The sequence below is a fragment of the Pseudorca crassidens genome, chromosome 5, assembly GCF_039906515.1.
Source record: "Pseudorca crassidens isolate mPseCra1 chromosome 5, mPseCra1.hap1, whole genome shotgun sequence".
Classification (NCBI taxonomy): domain Eukaryota; kingdom Metazoa; phylum Chordata; class Mammalia; order Artiodactyla; family Delphinidae; genus Pseudorca; species Pseudorca crassidens.
The window spans coordinates 146,985,969-147,006,172 of record NC_090300.1 but is presented as its reverse complement, the minus strand read 5'-3'; the positions used below and the strand labels follow the sequence as shown (position 1 = coordinate 147,006,172).

At 44.8% G+C, this 20,204-nt stretch overlaps 1 protein-coding gene across 6 annotated transcripts in view; it reads left to right on the top strand.

Annotated features, from left to right (window-relative positions):
• HSF2BP (heat shock transcription factor 2 binding protein) overlaps window positions 1-20,204 on the top strand; it is an 83,635-nt gene that overhangs the window by 1,735 nt on the left and 61,696 nt on the right. For 5 of the 6 annotated variants that reach the window (XM_067739609.1, XM_067739606.1, XM_067739605.1 and 2 more), the window contains 2 exons: window positions 259-409; window positions 14,126-14,229. In XM_067739609.1, the coding sequence (XP_067595710.1) occupies window positions 259-409; window positions 14,126-14,229 (255 nt within the window). Of the gene's footprint in view, window positions 1-258; window positions 410-13,914; window positions 13,934-14,125; window positions 14,230-20,204 lie in introns of those variants that run through there. The other variant, XM_067739610.1, reaches the window with a different exon arrangement.

Below are 20,204 nucleotides of genomic sequence, written 5' to 3'. Positions count from 1 at the left end.
AAAACGTTGCTGGCGTTTCCCTGGGCTTTCAGCAGTAGGGCCTCGTTTGCGCTTGGAAAACCTGGCTCGTCACTTGAAGGCTGGGGCTTCACCGCTCTGGCTGTGATGTACATAGTGGAGGGCACGTTAGGTGAAGACGTGCTTTTGAAACAGTTGTGAACCCAGGAGGTGTTAAGGAGGAGGCAGGCTCACTTGGGCTGCTGGTTTTAGTCATCTGAGGACAAGTGTAGTAATCTTAAGGTGTGCTTGTTCTTTTAGCATATGGGAACCAAAGAAGAATTTGTTAAAGTCAGAAAGAAGGACCTGGAACGACTGACAACTGAAGTGATGCAAATACGGGACTTCTTACCCAGAATACTAAACGGGGAAGTGCTGGAAAGCTTCCAGAAATTAAAGATTGTAGAAAAAAGTGAGTGTTACTTCATCTGTAGCAGTGTCTGGTGGTGACAGCAGTCTGTTTCAGCAGGTTTGCCTTCCGTAGCTGTGAGGTGACTATAAATAACCTTTAAGGTACTGTTATCGTCTTCGTAATTACGTTTGGGAGAGTCTGATAAGGGACAAGGGAGGGAGGTGCCCACGATGAGCAACTTGGCTGTGTGCAAATTTGTGTTGGGGAAAAGGGCTGCCAACTTTCTGAGTATCTGCTACCAGCTCTCCTTTCTCCCCCTTTCATCTTTGGCGGAAGAATTTTATGCTTTATCATTTAAAAGCTCTATTCCAAAAATTAAGTCTCTTTTGTGTCACTTAAGGATCTCGCCATGCAGCAGCCTTGCAGGGGGTCAGCTGTGTCTGTAGAGATACTTCTCTCGATGGAGGAGCGGGTCAGCTTTAGCCCTGATTTAAGTTGCTAGGACTTGTGCATTCAGATTCTGAGGTCTGAGCTCAGCCATCGTGTCAGGTGTCAGTCTAGGAGCCCTGCTGAGGTTCTTGGAGCTGTTTCGGATTGATTCAGTACTTGCCTGACTGAGGCCGAGTTACTATCAAGTCAGCCTGCAGGGGTTAAGGCTAACTTACCGTTGTGTTTGATCGTTTGCCATCACTGCTTAGCCTCTAGAAGAGGTGTCTCTGGGAGGCCCAGGTCATGTCTTTAGCGCTAGTCCAGGCAAGAAGGCATCTGGACTCAACAGTACAAGTTTCTGGTGTGTGGAAAAGCATCTGGTCAAGGGGGCAGCCATGTCCAGTTAGAGGGGAGAATGCTCATGGTTGCCATGGCTCCCTGCCTGTTTATTCTCTCTTGGAATCCTCAGATCCGCTCTCGGCCCAGTGGGGTGCCCTGCGAGGTGGGCTCCTGCAGGCTGCCAGGGGTGCTCACCGATAGAAGGCGTCAGTGGGCAGAAGGAGTGTGGGGTGTTTCCCCCCGCTTCCTCCACAGCTGTGACTCGCACCCGGGAGCCACCCGCAGCTCTCGCTGGGCTCCAGGAGCGCTGTTTCCCCTCCTCGTTCTTTCAGCTGGAGGGCTGCTGCTAGTCCCTGGGTGCCTTCCCATCCCTTTTGGGTCTCTGACCCCTGCTGTCCCTCCTGTAAGTAGTCCTTTCCATAAAGGCCACACCAGGGTTCCCTTGTTTCCTGCTGGGATGCTGCCAGGTGTGCCCTCTGTCACTGGTTACCATAGCCCCAGGTCGTTGTCTTCTTAATTTTCTTAGTCCTGATCTTGTGCTCATTTCGGGAAGCAAAGTGCTGATCAGCAGCTGAGTATGTCAGCCTGCTGGGTAGTTGTATTTCTCACTGAAAATTAATGAACTGGCATTCTGAAGAACACGTCAGGGTCTTCTCATGAGTTGGTGAGCGCAAGTCAATTTTTGGAGATTAGTCCTCTGTCAGAATCAGGCTGGTGGTTACAAAAACGAGGCCCACAAGTGAGTCCATGGCGACTTGATCAAAGTTAGGCTTTAGGAGATCTTGCCTCACAGCCCTTGGTCTTCCCCAGCCACACCATCACCTCTTTTCCATTGATCTTCTCGGTCTGCTTTGCTGAGTCAGCCTTCTTTGCAGCAGCCTTTCAGCTCGTGGAGGTGCTCGAGGCTCAGGCGTAGGCCCCCTTGTCTCCTCACTACGTGGCCTCTCCGTGGGCAACCTCGGCACACACATAGCTTTAGTTGCCATCTTGATGCCAGTGTCTCATAGGTTTTTATCTAGCCTGACTTCTCCAGGCTCAGGGCCCTGTATCTAACTCCTACTTGGCATTTCTTCTCGCTTGTTTCACATTCATTTCAAATTCTAAGTGTTTGGGGCTTCCCTGGTGGCGCAGTGGTTGAGAGTCCGCCTGCTGATGCAGGGGACACGGGCTCGTGCCCCGGTCCGGGAAGATCCCACATGCCGCGGAGCGGCTGGGCCCGTGAGCCATGGCCGCTGAGCCTGCGCGTCCGGAGCCTGTGCTCCGCAACGGGAGAGGCCACAACAGTAAGAGGCCCGCGTACCGCAAAAAAAAAAAAAAAAAAAAAAAAAATCTAAGTGTTTGTCTTAGTGTTATCAGCCTGCAGCCATCAGGAAGGACCTGTATTCTGACAAGGGCAGATTATTGGCTCGTTGCAGTGAGGGAGACCACACACAAGAGGGACTGCTGGGCATTTTGCCAACAAAGGAAAGGACAGAGTTGCCGTAGGATTTGAGGCAGGGCCGAGTTTAGGTGGAGTGCACGTGGAGCTGTGATTTCATGGGCTCCAAGCATAGTGGGTCTGTGTGTGAAGGGGTCAGCATCAGGTCTCACTGCAGTGGCCCCAGGTCCTGCTTCGTTGAAAACTACAAAATTTAGGTAGATGGTGGTACATCAGGTCTAGAAATCCTTTATTTGAAGCTCTGCAGCTAGCTGGCTATCAAGGCTCTGCTCTGTGTCACAGTGACTGCAACCCTGCAGGCGAGAGTGGGTGTTTCCTCCTCCTTACTAGTATAATTCCAAACAGCACAATTTCTGATAGTCTAGGATTTTAAAGAGTAAACTTTCTCTGAACAAGAAATCAGTAGCCACTGAAAGAAGGGTTCATCATGACACTTTACTCTTGCAGTGTGTCCTTGGGAGAAATGCTGTTTCCTGTTAACTTGGCAGCCAGCTTTCTGTGTCTGTTATCCCAGCCCAGCAAATTGCAGGACAGATTTTCACTTTCTCAGAGCAGGCGAATTTTACTTTCTCACGTCTGACTCATGCTATCCCGCCCCTACCCCACTGGACACCAGGCTTTCCCAGCCTCCCCAGGGCACCACCATCCAGGCAGAGACCTGGGATCCTCCTTGTTGCCCACCTCTCCTCTCACTGTTCTCTCCCCTTCCAGCCCCGGCCTGTCTCCCCGTAAGTCCTGTACGTTTCCCTGCATCGATGCGTCCACCACCTCCATCGCCACTGCCTCCACCGAGTCCAGGCCCCTGTCATTGTGCCTGAATCTCTGCTCCTGATAGCATTATCTCATTGCCACTCGCCAGTCCACTTTGTATACTGTAGCCTGAGTAACTTTTAACAATTCAGTCTGATTATGTCATTCCCCTGCTTAAGTCAGTTTTCAGTGGCTTCTCTTTGCTCTTACGATAAAGACCAAAAAACAAACAAAACTCTGACCCAAACCCCCTACCACCCCAAACCTTAAAACTGTACCGTGGCTTGAAAGGATTTGTATTATTGGACTTAGCCCCCGGCCCAGACTCATTTCCTTATCTGACTGCCTAGACAAGATTTGTCTTCCTGTTGGATGTTGTCATAGCATCCTGTACTTTTCCTTCAGACAGAATGGTTTTAGTCCCATCTTACAGTATAAATTGGTGGAAGGGCAGGGTCTCCCGTTATATTCTCTGTGCCTGGCTGAGTATTTGGTCCTAAGGGACCACCCAGCCTCCCGTTCCTGCATGCTCTTTTTTTAAATTTGCAGTGGTATCTCGTGAGGCTAGTGTGTGCTGCAGGTCACCGGGTGTATAGGAAGGGAGGGTCGAAGTGGACCGCAGCGCTTGTGGCCGGCTTCACTGTGAACCTTGAGCACGAGCTGGCCCTTGAAGACTTCTGCTTCTCTGGTCTGAGGCCTGGCCTAGAAGGTGGCCTCCTAAGAGGCATCTTTCACTTAATTTTGGCTCTTGAATTCTTTTTTTTTTTCTTTTTTTGGCTGCACTGCACAGCTTGTGGGATCTTAGTTCCCAGACCAGGGATCGAACCTAGGCCCTCGGCAGTGAAAGTGCGGAGTCCTAACCACTGGGCTGCCAGGGGATTCCTTGGCTCTTACCACTCAGGTGACATGAAAGAAAACAAAAATCACCCCCCCGCCCCTTTATCTCTTTGTGAGGACTAGGTCTGATGGCCCTTCCTCGGCCTTCCCAAGGGCCTGTCTTCCCAGAGGGATCACATGAGCCATCGCTTTGAAAAGGGGTCCCTTAGAGTCAATCCAAGAATCACACGGTGGCAGCGAGAGCTGTTTGACATGTGGGTTCATCCTCCCTCTCACTGGCCTGTGGTCCAGGACAGTTCTTGGCTTTGACCAGTGTCAGAGTTGCTGTGTGCCTCCCGTCTCAAGCAATGAGAAAGGGCAACGTAGGAGTGGATGCAGGCAGGGAGGAGGGAGAGGGAAGCCACACACCTGACTTTAGGGCAAGTTTCTCTAGGAGAATAGGTGTGGATCTTTGGATGGTTTGGATGGGCTCAGGCTGCACAAGCCAGCCAGAGGGCTTAGGGTGGTGTGATGGGTGTCGGGTCGTGAATGGGACTTAATTCTGCCTCTAGCACGGTAACTGAGTTTCTTTTGGGAAACTGGGCAGTAGGTGGTGGAGTTCGGAATAATCCTACAAGGGTGTTGCCTGAGAATCTTTGGGGAATAGATGAGCATTGAGGGCAGAGGCATGATTTATTAGAAGGGAAGTGGGACGATGTTTTAGGCTAGGGTAAGGCATGTGTGAAAGTCACAGATGGGAGTGAGCAGGATTGTTCGTGGGTTAACCGGCTAGCTTCTCTGCTTGACATGTGGAGCAGAGATCGGGGTATAGCAGATGTCAGTAAATGTGAGCAGTTTAAGGAAGGCAGAGTAACCACGGATTATTGTTTTAACTTCGAAAGCAGAGGCCGTTGGAAACTAGCACATGGAAATGACTTCAAAATAGTGATGAAAATGACATTTTCAGGGGAATGATTTTTGCATCTAAGTTAGGATAGGTTGAGGACTTGGTTGGAAGGTGAAGACAAATTAATGGTAAAGTGCTCATCAAGGAAGGTCTGGACTTGACGTTAGAGTGTGGACTGTGGCTGCATGGATGGAGTGGACAGGACGTGAGAAGAAATGGTTGGTCTGGTTAGGCTCCGTAGGTGGGCGCAGAGCTCAGCGGGGGGATACGGGGATGCAGGAGTGGTCTGTGCACTGCTGCTGTGGGCCGTCTCCGCTGTTTCCCTGTCTAGAACGAGGACAGCCGCGCTTGCCTCACTGGAGGCATCAAGCGTTACAGTGAGCTCCCCTTTGGCACGTGCTTGGTACAGGTGGGGCTGGGTCGCCCTCCATGGAGAGGACGAGGACGTCCTCAGGTGGAGGGGCCCTGGACACTCGTGTAGTAAACGGGTCCCCGTGATGCTGCAGCGCCGCACAGCCCTCCTCGCGGCGGGTGTGGAGGGCTGACTGCAAAGCTGTACTTTGGGGGGTGGGGTGGGGTCAGCACTCATAACTCCCGTGTTGTTCAGGGCTCAACTGTACTCAGTAAAAGTTAGCTCACCCCCCTTTTCTGTCATCCCTTCTGGTGCACATTCTTCCAACAGTGAAGGAGGTATTACTACATCAGCGCATGGCACAAATTTGTTTTAAACTGGGAGAATCCTGCTTTTTTTAAAAAAGTAAAATTTTATATAGTATATGGTTGTTCAATATGTAAAATAAATGAATGTTGTATTTCCTGCATAATTATTTTAAAAATTCAGTTTTATAACATTTACTTTTAAAATTAGTGGGTACAATGAAGGGTTTTTTTTAGAATTTATTTATTTATTTTTGGCTGTGTTGGGTCTTCGTTGCTGCGTGCAGGCTTTTTCTAGTTGCGGCGAGCGGGGGCTACCCTTCATTGGGGTGCGCGGGCTTCTCATTGTGGTGGCTTCTCTTGTTGCGGAGCACGGGCTCTAGGCGTGCGGGCTTCAGTAGTTGTGGCACACGGGCTCAGTAGTTGTGGCACACGGGCTGTAGAGCACAGGCTCAGTAATTGTGGCGCACGGGCTTAGTTGCTCCGCGGCATATGGGATCTTCCCGGACCAGGGCTCGAACCCGTGTCCCCTGCATTGGCAGGCGGATTCTTAGCCACTGTGCCACCAGGGAAGTCCCCAATGAAGGTGTTTTGATGAAAACAAAAATTTAATGTTAGACATTTTGGAAGACGGTTGCAGTACCATCCTCAGTGTCCAGTTTCTATTTTTAATTGTGGTTGTTAAGTAGCAAGAAAAAGACAAATCCCAGAGATAAGGAATTGCAAATGAGAAATGTTTTAAACAGCTCACCTTGTAACATGAGGACAGTTTTCAATTAAACTGATCTTGAAGCTTGAAATCAGAGGGGTCAGATATTTTTGTTTCACAACTAAGTCACCAAGTCTAAGAATTTCTTGCCTTTCTTGGTAGGTGTTCATTTTGGAGAGAGATGATGGAAAAGTCACTCAGCCTGTTTAAATTTTCATTGTCTTATAGAAGACACTTTCCAAATGAATTATGTTGCATTTGAGATGTTAAATGATATAATTTAAAAACAACTTGCCACCTTACTGGCAGTCTGTCAGATATTCACTCAGAGTCTCAGAGGCGTTGGAATTATTTAATTTTACGTGTTGACGCCAAACATAAACTACAGTGTCATTACTGACATTTTAAAATTTGCAACATTAGTTTTAACTTAAAATATTTGTTTAAATAAATATATTTAAATGTTAGTAGAGTGCATATCAGCAATGAATGCAAAGAAGTGCAGCCATGATATACTGGAGAGATATTTGACTAGGTTTTTAGCAGAGAGAAGAAGTTACTTTGTGTAATTTGAAATCTGTACAGCAGCACCTTACCTCTGTGAGCATAGTCCAGTAGAACCTTCTGTGGTGATGAAGGTGTTGTATGATCTATGCTGTCTACGTCTGTTTTAAAAATAGCCACTAGCGGGCTTCCCTGGTAGCGCAGTGGTCGGGAGTCCGCCTGCCGATGCAGGGGACACGGGTTCGTGCCCTGGTCCGGGAAGATCCCACGTGCTGCGGAGCGGCTGGGCCCGTGAGCCGTGGCCGCTGAGCCTGCGCGTCCGGAGCCTGTGCTCCACAATGGGAGAGGCCACAACAGTGAGAGGCCCGCGTACCACAAAAACTAACTAACTAAATAAATAAAAATAGCCACTGGCCATCTGTGCCAGCTGACCCAGTGCCGTGTATTGAAAGGGCAGTCTTTCCCTCCTGTGCTACAGTGACTTTTGTCGTAGTAGCTAGTTCTATGTGGTCTGATTCTCAATTCTTTATTAGCTCTGTTATTTACTTTAAAATTATTTTTAAATACTAGTATTTATTAGTTTTTGTGTTGATTTTCTACTAGATTGTTGTTTATTCTAGCTCCCTGATGAAACTCTCTTGTTGTCTATTTCTGGAACATATTAGTCACAGTTATTTCAGAGTCTGAGTCTGATAAATCCATTGTCTGGATCACCTGTTGATCTGCTTGTATTGTCTGTTTTTCCTGTTGGTAGTTCTGGTAATTTTTTTTATTGATTAATGGATTTTAAAGAGTGAAGTGTGTAGAGTCTCTGGATTTGATATTTTTCTCCAGCAAGGACTTTTTCCCCCGGCTTCTCTCAGTCAGTTAGAATGGAGTCAGAGTAGTTCACCTAAATCCAGTTAGGCATTGAGCTGGTTCACGGCTGGTTTCAGTCTGAGTTCGAGCTGGCCTGTGTCTAGTTCATTCTCCCTCTTAGGGTTTTAGCTCTTCAGGGGGGTCTAACTGAGAGCTTGAGTCCTTTCCCAGAGTCCTTCCATCTAGGTGGACCCTGCCTGACCTTCAGTTCTTTTTTCTTTTTTTAAATATTTATTTATTTGGCTGCACCAGGTCTTAGTTGCAGTGTGCGTACTCTCAGTTGCGGCATGCATGTGGGATCTAGTTCCCCGACCACGGATCAAACGCAGGCCCCCTGCACTGGGAGCGCAGAGTCTTACCCGCTGGAGCACCAGGGAAGTGCGCTGACCTTCCGTTCTGACCTCTCCAGCGCCATGAGGTTGATGACAGCTCTGCCTGGCCTCCTGGCCTCTCTCCACTCACCGCCCGCCCGCCTCCCTCTGCAGCCCCTCTGCGCTTTCCCTGTGCTTCCATCTCCTCCAGGATCATGGCCTGCCCTAGGTCTCGGCTGCCTAGTAGCTCTGTACTCCGTGGCGAGATGCTCTGCTTAGCTCTGCTGCCTCTTTGCCTGTGCTGCTTTTGAATATGCAGATGCCTTGGGGAAGAGTGGGCTGGGAAGTTGGGCTTGCTCACTTCAGTGCAGCTCCCTCTTCTCTAGGTCTCGGCTCTCAAGGCCTACGTGATTTGGTAACTCTCAGATACTTTGAAACAACTTTTTTCTGGTTTGTTCAAATTCTGCTTTCCTACTTGTTCTTGGGGGGGAGGATTGATCTGCTGCACCACCATGCTAGCTGGAAATGGTTCTTCCATGTATGTTGTTATGATTTTTAAATTGTTAAAAATGTATTGTGATGTCATACAGACAGCACAGGCTATGGAGATGTTCCAAATTAATGGAGACTAAAGACACATGACAGTTAAATGCAATACCTGATCCTAGACTAGATGCTGTACCTTGAAGGAAGAAAATGCTGTAAAGGGCAATTTTAGATCATTTGACAAAATTCTAACGTCTGTGGTAGATTAGGTAAAGGTATGTTAATTTTTCTCAAGTTGACATCTGTGTATACTGGGTAACTAAGACATTATCCCTATTCTTGGAAAATGTTCACTGAAGTATTTAGAAGTAAAGGACCATGATATATGTAACTTACTCTAAACTGGCTGAAAAAATGCACTGTGTGTATGCTTGTGTATGGTCCAAATGATGAGCAAATGTGGTGAAGTGTTAACAGTATGTAAGTGTGGGTAAAGGGTATGTGGGTTTTCGTTGTATTATTTTTATTCATGCAACATTTTGTAAGTTTGAAATTATTTCCAAATAAAACAGCGAAAAACATATTGTAAAATGGAAATACTAATTAAATGTTTACAGAACCATAAGCATCGCTGAGGCACTTGGGTTCTTAGCAGTGGGGTTTGAAAAGCACTGCACTAAGTGATTTCTAAAACATTTGTGGGGTGTTCTGAGATTAATTGCCCAGGAGTTTGATATTAATGAGAAGAGAGGGGGATCTCTGTTTCAACTCAGAGAAGAATTATTCTGGCCCATAGAAATATGAGCGAGGGACTTCCCTGGCAGTCCAGTGGTTAGGACTCCACGCTTTCACTACTGAGGACGCGGGTTCAATCCCTGGTCGGGGAACTAAGATCCCACAAGCCGCGTGGTACAGCCACCAAAAAAAAGGAAAAAGAAGAAATATGAACTAGACAGAGAATTCTTAGAGAGTGGGATAATCATTAAAGAGTGAGTGCCAAGAAGATATTATTTAATTTGACCAAAGGTTTATTGTGGCCCATATGAGGTAATAAATACCAGAGTGTATCAAGTCCAGCTCCTGGCAGGAAACAGAAAGGGTAAACAGAGCATATCATGAAGCGATGACAGACCAAGGTGGGCAGGGTTTGGGGAACCAGCACAAGGGAGGCGAAGGCCCAGAACCTGGAAGAGTGGGGCGCTGTGGCCTCCCAGCGAGCGGCCAGACTGGCAGGAGGGTGGGTGCTGGGCAGGACCATGCCTCAGCTCAGAGGAGGAAACCACTGCTGCTTGAACCTGGCAGGGGTAATGCAGTGGGTAAGTCGATGTCCCACCCTGCCTCCTGTCCTTGTTTCCTGTGGGGACCCACTGTTCAAATCCAGCAGGCAGGGGAGCCGGTCGCTGTGGAGGTTGGGTTCAGCCTTTTACCCCTCGGGACAGAGCAGGTTGGAGAGTGGATCTGAAGGGCGCGTGGAGACTGTCCAGAATGCAGGGGACTGGGAAGGGAGAAGATGGACTGCTGTTTGGGGCTTAGTGGACTGAGGAGCAGAAAGGTAGCCAAGGTGGAGGGTGGAGACGTGTGTTACTTGGACAGATCACTATCGACCACCCAGTTGTTAACGTTGTATTTTATGCCAGTGAATGAAAAGCAGAAGTCCCTGACTCTTTGGTTTGGGAAATAACTTTAACAGTATTCGTTTGAGTTCAGCAAGGTTGATCTTAGTTTTCTGCGATAGAACTCAGTTGAAAGTCAATCAGGTAGGTATTCGCTGTATGCCTGGTGTGTGTCAAGCTCTGCTAGGTGATGTGGGGATATAAAAAGGATAAGATCAGATCCTTTGCCGTGATAATTCCCGGGCAGACTGAGGAGCTGCAACGTGGAGGTGTGAAAAGGTAGAGCCAAGTACGTGGCGGTGCCAGCGCAGGACAGATTCCTATTAGTCACACGTTTCCTTCTTCTTCTGAGAGTGCTCCGGTGGCCTTTACGTTAGAAAAACAAGCAGATTTTTGGCAGCGCAGGAAAAAAAGTTTCTATTTCCATATTCTGGTTCCAACTCTCCTCCCCCACTCCCTTTGGTTTGTTTTAAAAATTTGACAGCTAATTAAAGTGTCGTTTGGCTGGAAATGCATTTAAACTCTTTAACTGAGGGGTTTTTTTTGTGTTTAAATGAATCCCGGAATATTCTCATCTTTTCACTTTTTCAACTTACATTTTTTGACAGGCCGATTAAGTTAAAATGAGGTCTTTAGGGTGGGCCCTAATCCAGTATGACTGGTATCCTTCTTCAAAGAGGGAATTTGGACACAGAGACAGAAGTACACGGAGGGAAGATAATGTGAAGAGACAGGGAGGAGGCCAGACAAAGGCAGAGGCAGGTTGGGGTTACACTGCTGCAAGCCCAGGGACGTCTGGGGCCACCAGAAGGTGGAAGAGACGGGAAAGGATCCTTCATCCACAGATTTCAGAGGGAGCGTGTCCTTGCCAACAGCTTGATTTCAAACTGTAGCCTCCAGAATGATGAGAGAATACATTTCTGTTCTAAGCCACCCAGTCTGTGGTACTTTGTTATGGCAGATCTAGGAAACTAACATACCCTCCAAGTCTCAGCTCATAGTAAAGATGGATTCCATCAGTAGCTAATTCTGAATTCTTTTCTAAACCTATTAGTGAGAAGAATGTAAAAGTTGATGGCTATGAAAAAGCCCTTAGTTTGGATTTGAGACTCTTTACTGAGCTATTTTGATTAAAAACATATTTTTTTCTTATTACATGAAATATCTGATAATTTATTAAATATTACAATTAATAATGTATTATAAACATGCCAGGTGGTAAAGGGTAGGAGAAATCGATCCCTTTTTTTATAGTTTAAGTTTCTTTAGCTGGGTTTTAGTCACCCCGCTTTTCATTTATGGCTCTCTCTACCCGTCCCGTGAATAAGTTGATAATCATTCTCATGTTATTAAAGCTATCAAAAAAGGATTCTAAGTTTCAGAAGATATATAGATGTTGAACTGACCTGTGATTTAGGTTGTTTCTATATACTGATAGTCTGTCTAGGCCACCCTTTTACTCAGTTAGATTTCTCCTTCGTTTTGAATGCCAAAGCTTAGCAGTTGAACTACAGTCTAGGCTGGGTGGCAGCCTCTTCCTCGTTCTAATACTGAGGCTGGGTAAAGTAATGTCTTGACCATGTATAATGTACTGCATAGGTATTATTTCTGTCCCTGATTTTTAAAACAAATTGCAAAAGCAATATATCCTCTTGTAGAGGAATAAGACATACAATCAAAATAGCTGAGTTATTTTCTTTATCCAAGGGTTAGCTGGACTGTATAAAGAAGTGAAATTCATTTACGTGACAAGGATTTATAAAGTGCCTGCTCGGTGCCGTGTACTGTTCTAGGCTCGTGAGATGCATCAGAACACGTGAAGATCCCTGCCCTCATGCTTTAGGTGGCAGGCATGCCGTGTGGGCCAAGTTGAAAATGCAGGGAGGTGGCAGCAGTGCTCCCTTCTCGCCACAAGGCGGTGGCCTTGTACAGCACAAAGCCACCACCTGCCTCCTGGAGAGCCTGGGGTGGGTGGGTTGACACCCCTGATACTGCCTTTGAATTCTGGGGGGTAGAGTGGGATGGTTTAACCCCGTCCCTTTGTTATGTTAACTTACAGTGAGGTCATAAGCAGCTATATAGAGTGAGAGATTATGAAATTACCATAGTGAGTCTTTTGGGCGGTCATAATTAATTCCTACATATTTTTACACGTGAGCCATGTTATTTCCTGTCTTCTTTACCATGTTTGAGTAATATACAGTTTAGTAATAGAAGAAAAAAATTAAAAATTAACTGCAAAGAAAAAGTTTTATGCCACCAATGATTTTATCTCAGTTTTTGTTCATTTTGTTTCTTTTTGTCTGTGACCATTTGCAGTTCACATTTCACTCATAAGTTTAACATCGTTACAAAAGGCAGATACGTATTTTTCAAAGTATAGCACTTGATTGATATAGTTGGTTTCTTGGGTGGCCAGGATTAGTGGGACAAAATTAAGAATTCCAGTGAAAGTCATTTTGTGGCATAATACCTCCCACCCCAGTTTCTAAGAAACTCGTTTTAAGAGAAGCTTTGCCAGCTGTTTCACAATCGTTAACTGAATATTTAGCTTTAGGTTTTAATCTCCCTTCTAGGGCAAAGGGTCTCTAGAAAATGTAGGCCTCCCTTTATTTTTCCAGAGCTTTTGGAATGCCGGCATTGTTCTTGGCACTGATCCCACCCCCCACCCCCACCGCCAGTGTCTCGTCTGGGCTTTCCTTGCTGTCCCAGACCCCTAGGTCATAAAGCCACACCCCTCCTCTTTTGTCCGTTGGAGGAAGTGTCTGGGAGCCACTTCTCTAGGGTGGAGCGATGCTCCATTTTCCCGCATCTGCCCTATGAGGCGCTCTCAGGGCAGGCTGCCTTGTACTGCCCTCCATTTTTCCCGCTAGTTTACATCCCTAGGGCTGGGCTCCGTTGTTTGCTTTGCGGGCTGTGTGTTGATCTCATTTTGTTGGTGGTGAGAGATGTGGCTGTTGCCCTGAAGCAGTCACTCTCAAACTCTGTTCCCAGGCCAGCAGTATCAACCTCACTGGGAACTTGTTAGAAATGCAGATCCTCAGGCCTACTTCAGAGGCAGAAACTGAGGATGGGGCCCGGCAGGCTGTGCCTGGACAAGCCTTCCAGGGGATTCTGATGCACAGTAAAGTTTGAGAATCAGTGTCCCCAAGCAGCGCTACTTTAATTAAGAAGTTACACCAGTAGCTCTGAGCACAAGCCCCCGCTCAAATCTTGGTATATGTTAGCATTAAAACGGATGATATCTTAGTCCTTGAAGTCAAGGCACTTAAAACTTTAAAGCACCTGTTTCTTTGCTTTTTGAATGTCAGTATTTCTGTAGCATAGTATTTTTTATTTAGAGTTGACAATACGGTTGATTTCAGAGTTATTAACACGGATGTCTTTTGGGATTTTTGTTGGCCCTCTGAGTCATCACCTGAACGAATGTGGTAGAGAGGAAGCGTTCCCTACCTCCCGTCTTTCACTGTGGCCACCTCTTGTCTCCATTGCCGCTGCTTTCACTTCTCCATTGACTGCGGCAGCAGCTGTTCCTGGGCAGTCAGTCTGCCCGTGGTGAGACGAGCTTTGTGAATCAGCCCGGCTGGCACCGTCTCCTCACTGAGCTGCCTTCTGCTTTTTATGGAGCAGATACAAGTCTGTGCCATGAGACAGTCGGGCTGCTCAGCCCTGCCTTCAATCCTTTAAATAACACGCTTTCTTAAAACCTTGAGTGCAAGTCTGGCAGTAAAATGAAGTCTCAGAAACAGAAAACAGAAAACAAAAAGGTGCTTTCTGCCATGGGCAAAAAACGGACAAAAACTTAAAAAGCAGGACTGTTAGAACATTGGTTATTCAGGGACTGGTTATGTGAATAACCCTACCTAAGAGATGAGGTTTTCCTAAGAGAAGATTAAGCAAAATGGAGGCTCAGAGAGATTAGTGATTTGAAATACTGAATATTCTTCTGTCTCTTCTAGATCTGGAAAGGAAAGAGCAAGAGTTAGAGCAGCTGAGAATGGATTGTGAGCACTTCAAAGCCCGCCTGGAGTCTGTGCAAGAGGACAGCGTGAGCGAGAAGAAGGTGCGCCGCTCACAGGGTCCCTGCGAAGTGCCGGCGCCGCGGCCGTGACCGCAGAGTGGCGCCGGCCACAGCCCAGCCCGCAAGCCTCAAGACGCTGCATTTTCACATGTATTTATTCTGAACGGGCTGGAAAATAGTTGATCGTTTGGATTTTACAACCATTTAATGTGGGGGATTATTTACTTGGTGCCTTTTGGTAGCCACTTACTGTTAATTCAGTGTTTAAAAGCCCGATCCAAGTTATTAAAACTCATAATAATCTTGAAAAAATCATGCATACGATGATTTATAATCAGAGATAGATATATTAAATAGAAGTATTTGTAATTAACTTCACACATCATTTCCTGATATTTTAGGAAAAAACAGTTATATTTCATTTTAATATTTGGGGAGACTAACAATATTTCTTGAAAATTATACATTTTTTTGCATGGAATAAGTTATTTCCTCTTCTATAAAACTAGAACTCTTCTGCCACTTCTGCTGAAATTCGGAGCTTGAATTTTTATTTTTGAATAGTAAAGGAGTAATAGTACTAGTGACAGAAGCCAGGATGTGTTGTTAACTGTGTGCTGGCATGTGGTCAGCAGCCGTCCATGCATCTCACTTGTTTCTCCCAGCACAGCTGGATCAGCAGGTGCTGTTAACCTGCCGGAGTGAGAGGAGGCTGGTCCCAGGCCCCACTGCCGTGTGCTAAGCTTTGTGTCACACTGCCTCCTTGTGTGGAGGAGTTCTGAAGGTTTGTGGCTGCAGTGGAGGTTTTCCAAAACCGATGCATTTTGTATAGCCTTTATTTTTCCCCCACGTATATGTTAATTGTTTATTTATCAAGAAAAACTATTCCTTAACCCAGATATTCATAGTTCTTAGTTTCATAGTTTAGGAACACAGGTAAGTGACAAACTGCCGTGGAAATCAACCCAAAGACATTCTTTACATTCCAAAATCATTTTGCACTCTGAAAGACAGTAGCTTTCCTCATCGCTGCAAAATCTTCTATGGAATCATAAATTCTGTAGAAATCTGCACATGCCTTCTTCCTTGGTTCAGCCACAGCAAACTTATAGAAAGCTGCAGCTCCCAGAGATACAGTGAATGCTCCAGCAATATGAAATTGCCGACACTTGGCCAGAAGGCCATGCATCTGAGGTTTCATCAAAGAACTGGAAGCCACGGTAGTTTTTCTCCTTGAAAAAGATGGCTCAACAACATCTTTCCAGACGGATGGAGAAATGGACTGTATAGACTTTAATACTGAGCACGTAGAGAAGACCAGGGAAAGAGTTTTAGTCTCAAAACTGAGTTAGGTTGAGTGTCACACATTGAAAGCTGAAATTCTAGCTCAGTCATGTTCTGTTCAGATCATGATACACTAAGGTGGACGCATGGTTAACTTGTCTGGACCTAAAAGTTTCCTTGTCTGAAGGAAGTTGACCAGCAGGCAAGAAGGAATTTGATAAATGGGAACAATGCAATCCATTGGTTCTGTACTCCTTAAAATACCAAGACATCCTTGTTAAGTTGAAGCCCAAATTGGGCAGAATCTTAGATTTCCTATATTTTAAATTGATAAGCATAGGAGAAAATGCATGTTTGGCTGGCATTTTAGATGTAATGCTTAAAAATAAGGCACTCAGGGAAGGTGCCAGAATCGAGGAGGGAATGGCTGTGGTGAAGTAGCGTCAGACCATCAGCATGTTATTGCCCAGACACTTCGACCTTAGTGCAGATGTGGGAATATTTTAGGTTAAACCATTACCTATTTCCAGTTAAGTCTCCTGCTTAATAGTCCCGCCAATTTAACACAGGTTGGAGCCCCTGCAAGTTTGCTGTGACAAGGCCCTGTCTCTTCCTGCTGTAGGGAACTGGCAGTTCCCTTTCCTGTGGCCTTTTCTGCCCAGGTCTGTACAGATCGTGAGGCTGGACTCTGGAAGCTTATTTTAGAGTCGAGGAACTAGGAAAGAATCCAGGGCTAGATACTAAATTACAGTATTGCTAGTAAGTACTTCAGTTGGGGTAAAAGTCATTAAGGAGAAGGCAGACATCACTGAATCCAGCATGTAAGGAAAGATCAGAAAACAAAGTGTGGACTCAAAATTATAAAGGAGATGCTGGGTGAGAAGCAGTGCCTAACCTTCTAGAGGTTCGTCACTGGGACAAGAAAAGCTTGGTTCGTGCCCTCCGTTGAGGTGTTTCCTCAGTGACAGTCTAATGGGGTCAATTTGGGCCTAGTTGGGCCTTGTTGTGATCTGAGGGGTGGGCCGGGAGTGTCCTGGCAATAGCAGCCTTTGAACTCAAGAGAAGAAAGCGCCAGTGAAGCTGTTGGAGTATGTCTGAGTTACTATTGAAGGGCTGTGCTGCTGCTGTAGGGTTAGCTGAGGCCTTCCACAGCGTCTCTGCTGCCACAGCATTTAGTGCCTGGCCTGCTTCCCCGTGCGCGTGGACTTGTTTCAGACAACGGGCAGAGTGACAGCGCTCTCTCTAAGGAGCCATGTTTCCCTGGCTTACCTATGGCTTCATCCTCTCTGTGTGTTTTCTTAGGGCAGAATCTTTCATAGTAAAGTAACTTAAATATGAAGTGCTATTTTTTCATTATATTTATTTTTAATTTGTTAGGAAAGAGTTGCTTTTGTGATGATAAATGGGAAGTTGTTGCAAACATTGTATATTATTTCAGGAAAGTTTTTAAAGAAAAATTAACTGATAGGATAGTTCAGTTATCATAATCAGAAATGAACTACACAAAGATTTTAAAGGAATCTTTAAAATCTTGTGCTTGCTACCCTGTTATGTATGAGTATTCGCTTTAGGTAAATATATCAGAGTTTGATTATTGTTTCTTTTTAAAATACAGCTTTATTGAGGTGTATTTTGTATACCATAAAATTCATCTGTTGTAAAAGTCTAGTTTGATAATTTTTAGTAGATTTATGCAGTTGTACAACTGTCACCCGAACCAGTTTGTGTTTTAGTTAAGACAGTTTTTGAAATAGTTATAGATTCACAGAAAGTTGCAGAAAGTCCAGGGGAGCCCAATACCCTTTACCCAGTTTCCTCCAGTGGTAAATAGCTTTCACAGCTACAGTTTAGGGAGACCAGGAGACTGACATCGGTGCCATCCACAGTGCTTGTGCAGGTTTCACCAGTTTTACCTAGACTTGTTTGAAGTTCACCAGTTTTGCCTGCACTTGCTTACGTGTGTGAGCATAGTTCTGTGCAGTTTTATCATGTGTAGATTCATGAACTCACCTCCGCGCTCAACATACAGCACCGTTGCATCACCACAGAGAACCCGTTGTGCTACCCCGGTGCACCCATGCCCAGCCGCTTCCCCACGCCTGCCTCCTGGCAGCCACTGATGTATACAGTTGCTACACGGTATCCGTCTAATTCTCTTATTTCAAGAATGCCATAGAAATGGGCTAATTCAGCCTATAACCTTTTGATGCTGACTTTTTTCACTCAGATCCTTCCAAGCTGTTGCACGTATTAATAGTTTGCTTCTTTTGATCGCTGCATGGCATCCCAGGGCATGGGAATATCACAATTTAAATATTCTCCCGTTGAAGGACATTTGGGTTGTTTCCTTTTTTTTTTGCTATTGTGAACATGTGTGTATAGGTTTTTGTGTGAATATATGTTTTCGTTACTCTGGGATAAATGCCCTAGAGTGCGATTGCCGGGCTCCGTGTCAGGTACATGTTTAGTTTTGTAAGAAATTACCAAATGGTTTTCCAGAGTGGCTGTACCCTTTTACATTCTCACCAGCAGAGCATGAGCGATTCACTTCCTCCACACCCTAATTAGCATATGGTGTTCTCACTATTTTTTATTTTAGCTGTTCTGATAGATGTGTTGTAGTGATTCGCATTTCCCTGTTGGCTAATGATGTTGAACATCTTTTCATGTACTTATTTGTTGTCTATATATTCTCTCCTGTGCAATATCTGTTTGTGTCTTTTGCCCATTTTCTAGTTGGATTTTTTTTAACTGTTAAATTTAAAGTGTTCTTAATATATTCTAGATAAAAGTCCTTTATTGGATATATGGTTTGCAGATATTTTCTCCCAGTGTGTGGCCTGTCTTTTCTTCTTTCTCATGGGGTCTTTCACAGAGCAGAAGTTTTAAACTTGGATGAAGTTCAACTTGTTGATTTTTGTTTTTACGGATTGTACTTTTTGTGTTATGTCTAAGAACTTTTCACCTAACCCTAGGTCCCAAAGATTTTCTCCTGTTTTTTTCCTAACAGTTTTATATTTTTATGTATTTTGTTTATGATTCGTTTTGAGTTAATTTTTGTATAAGATGTGAACTTAACGTTGAGGCTCATTATTTTCTTTTTCTTTTCTTTTTTTTTTCCGCCTATGATTGTCCATGGTATTTTTGGTCTTTTAGATTTTAGCCATTTTAGTGGGTGTAATGGTATCTCATTGTGGTTTTAATTTGCATTTTCCTCAAGACTAATTTTCTTGAACATTTTTTCGTGTGTTTATTATCCATTCATATATTTTCTTTGGTTAAATGTTTATTTAAATCTTTTGCCTTTCTAAAAAAAATTTTCTTTGTCTGAGTTGGGTCTTCGTTGCTGCGTGCGGGCTTTCTCTAGTTGCAGCGGGCGGGGGCCACTCATTGTGGTGGCCTGTTGCAAAGCACGGGCTCTAGGCGTGCGGGCTTCAGTAGTTGTGGCGCACGGGCCTAGTTGCTCCGTGGCGTGTGGGATCTTCCCAGACCAGGGCTCAAACCTGTTTTCCCTGCATTGGCAGGCGGATTCTTAGCCACTGCGCCACCAGGGAAGTCCTGCCTATTTTTAATTTAATTTGTCTTATTTTTGAGTTGTAGGAGTTCTTTATATATTCTTCATACAAGTCTTTTTTTAGATATAGAAATATTTTCTTTTAGTCCATGGTGTGTCTTTCTACCTTCTTGCTTGTGTCTTTTGAAGAGTAAAAGTTTTAAATTTTGATGAAGTTCAATTTATAATTTTTTTTTTTTGGCTGCACTGTGCTGCTTGCGGGATCTTAGTTCCCGGATGCTGGCAGTGAAGGCACTGAGTCCTAACCACTGGACCACCAGGGAATTCCCATCAATTTATAATCTTTTAATGGTTTTAATTTTTTAATGGTATGATTTTGTTGTGATATCTAATAAACATTTGCCTAACGCAAGGTCACCGAGGTTTTCTTCTAGAAATTTTACATTTAGGTCTGTGATTCATTTTGAGGTTTTTTTTTCACGTATGAATATCCAGTTGTTTCAGCATCATTTGCTGAAAATACTACCTTTTCCCTTGAATTGCCTTGGCAGCTTTTAAAAACTCAGTTGCCACACGTGTCAGTGTTTCATTGATCTGTGTGTTTATCCTTATGCCGTTACCGCAGCGGTTTGATTTCTGTAGATTTGTTTTGTTTTGTTTTGTTTTTAAATCAGGTGGTGTTAGTCCTCTAACATTGCTTTTCTTTTTCAAACTTGTATTTTTGCATTTCCATATGAATTTTAGAATCAGATGATCACCTTGTGCAAATAAGCCTGCTGGAATTTTGATAGGGATTGTGTTGGATCTGTAGGTCAGTTTGGGGAAAACTACCCTCTTACCGATATTGAACTTCCAAGCCTTGAGCATGGTGACTCCTTCCATTTATTCGGATCTTTACTTTTTCTCAATAATGCTTCGTAGTGTTTACTGTACAGGGCTTGAACTAATTTTCTTAAATTTGTTCCTAAGTATATTCTCATTTTTGGTGTTATTGTGAATGGAATTATTTTCTTTGAGTTCCTCTTGATATTATTGTACTGTTTGTGCAGCCCTGTGTCAGGGCGTTTCTGCCTGTAACCACCAAATGTGATCATAGAAGACAGTTCTGACGGTTACTCTCAACAGTTCCTGTTGATCTTAGAGAAGAGCCCCCGTAACCGGACTAATCAGAGTGCAGCCTGCTTCAACTGTGAGAAAAGCCAGAATTCTGAAGGAGATG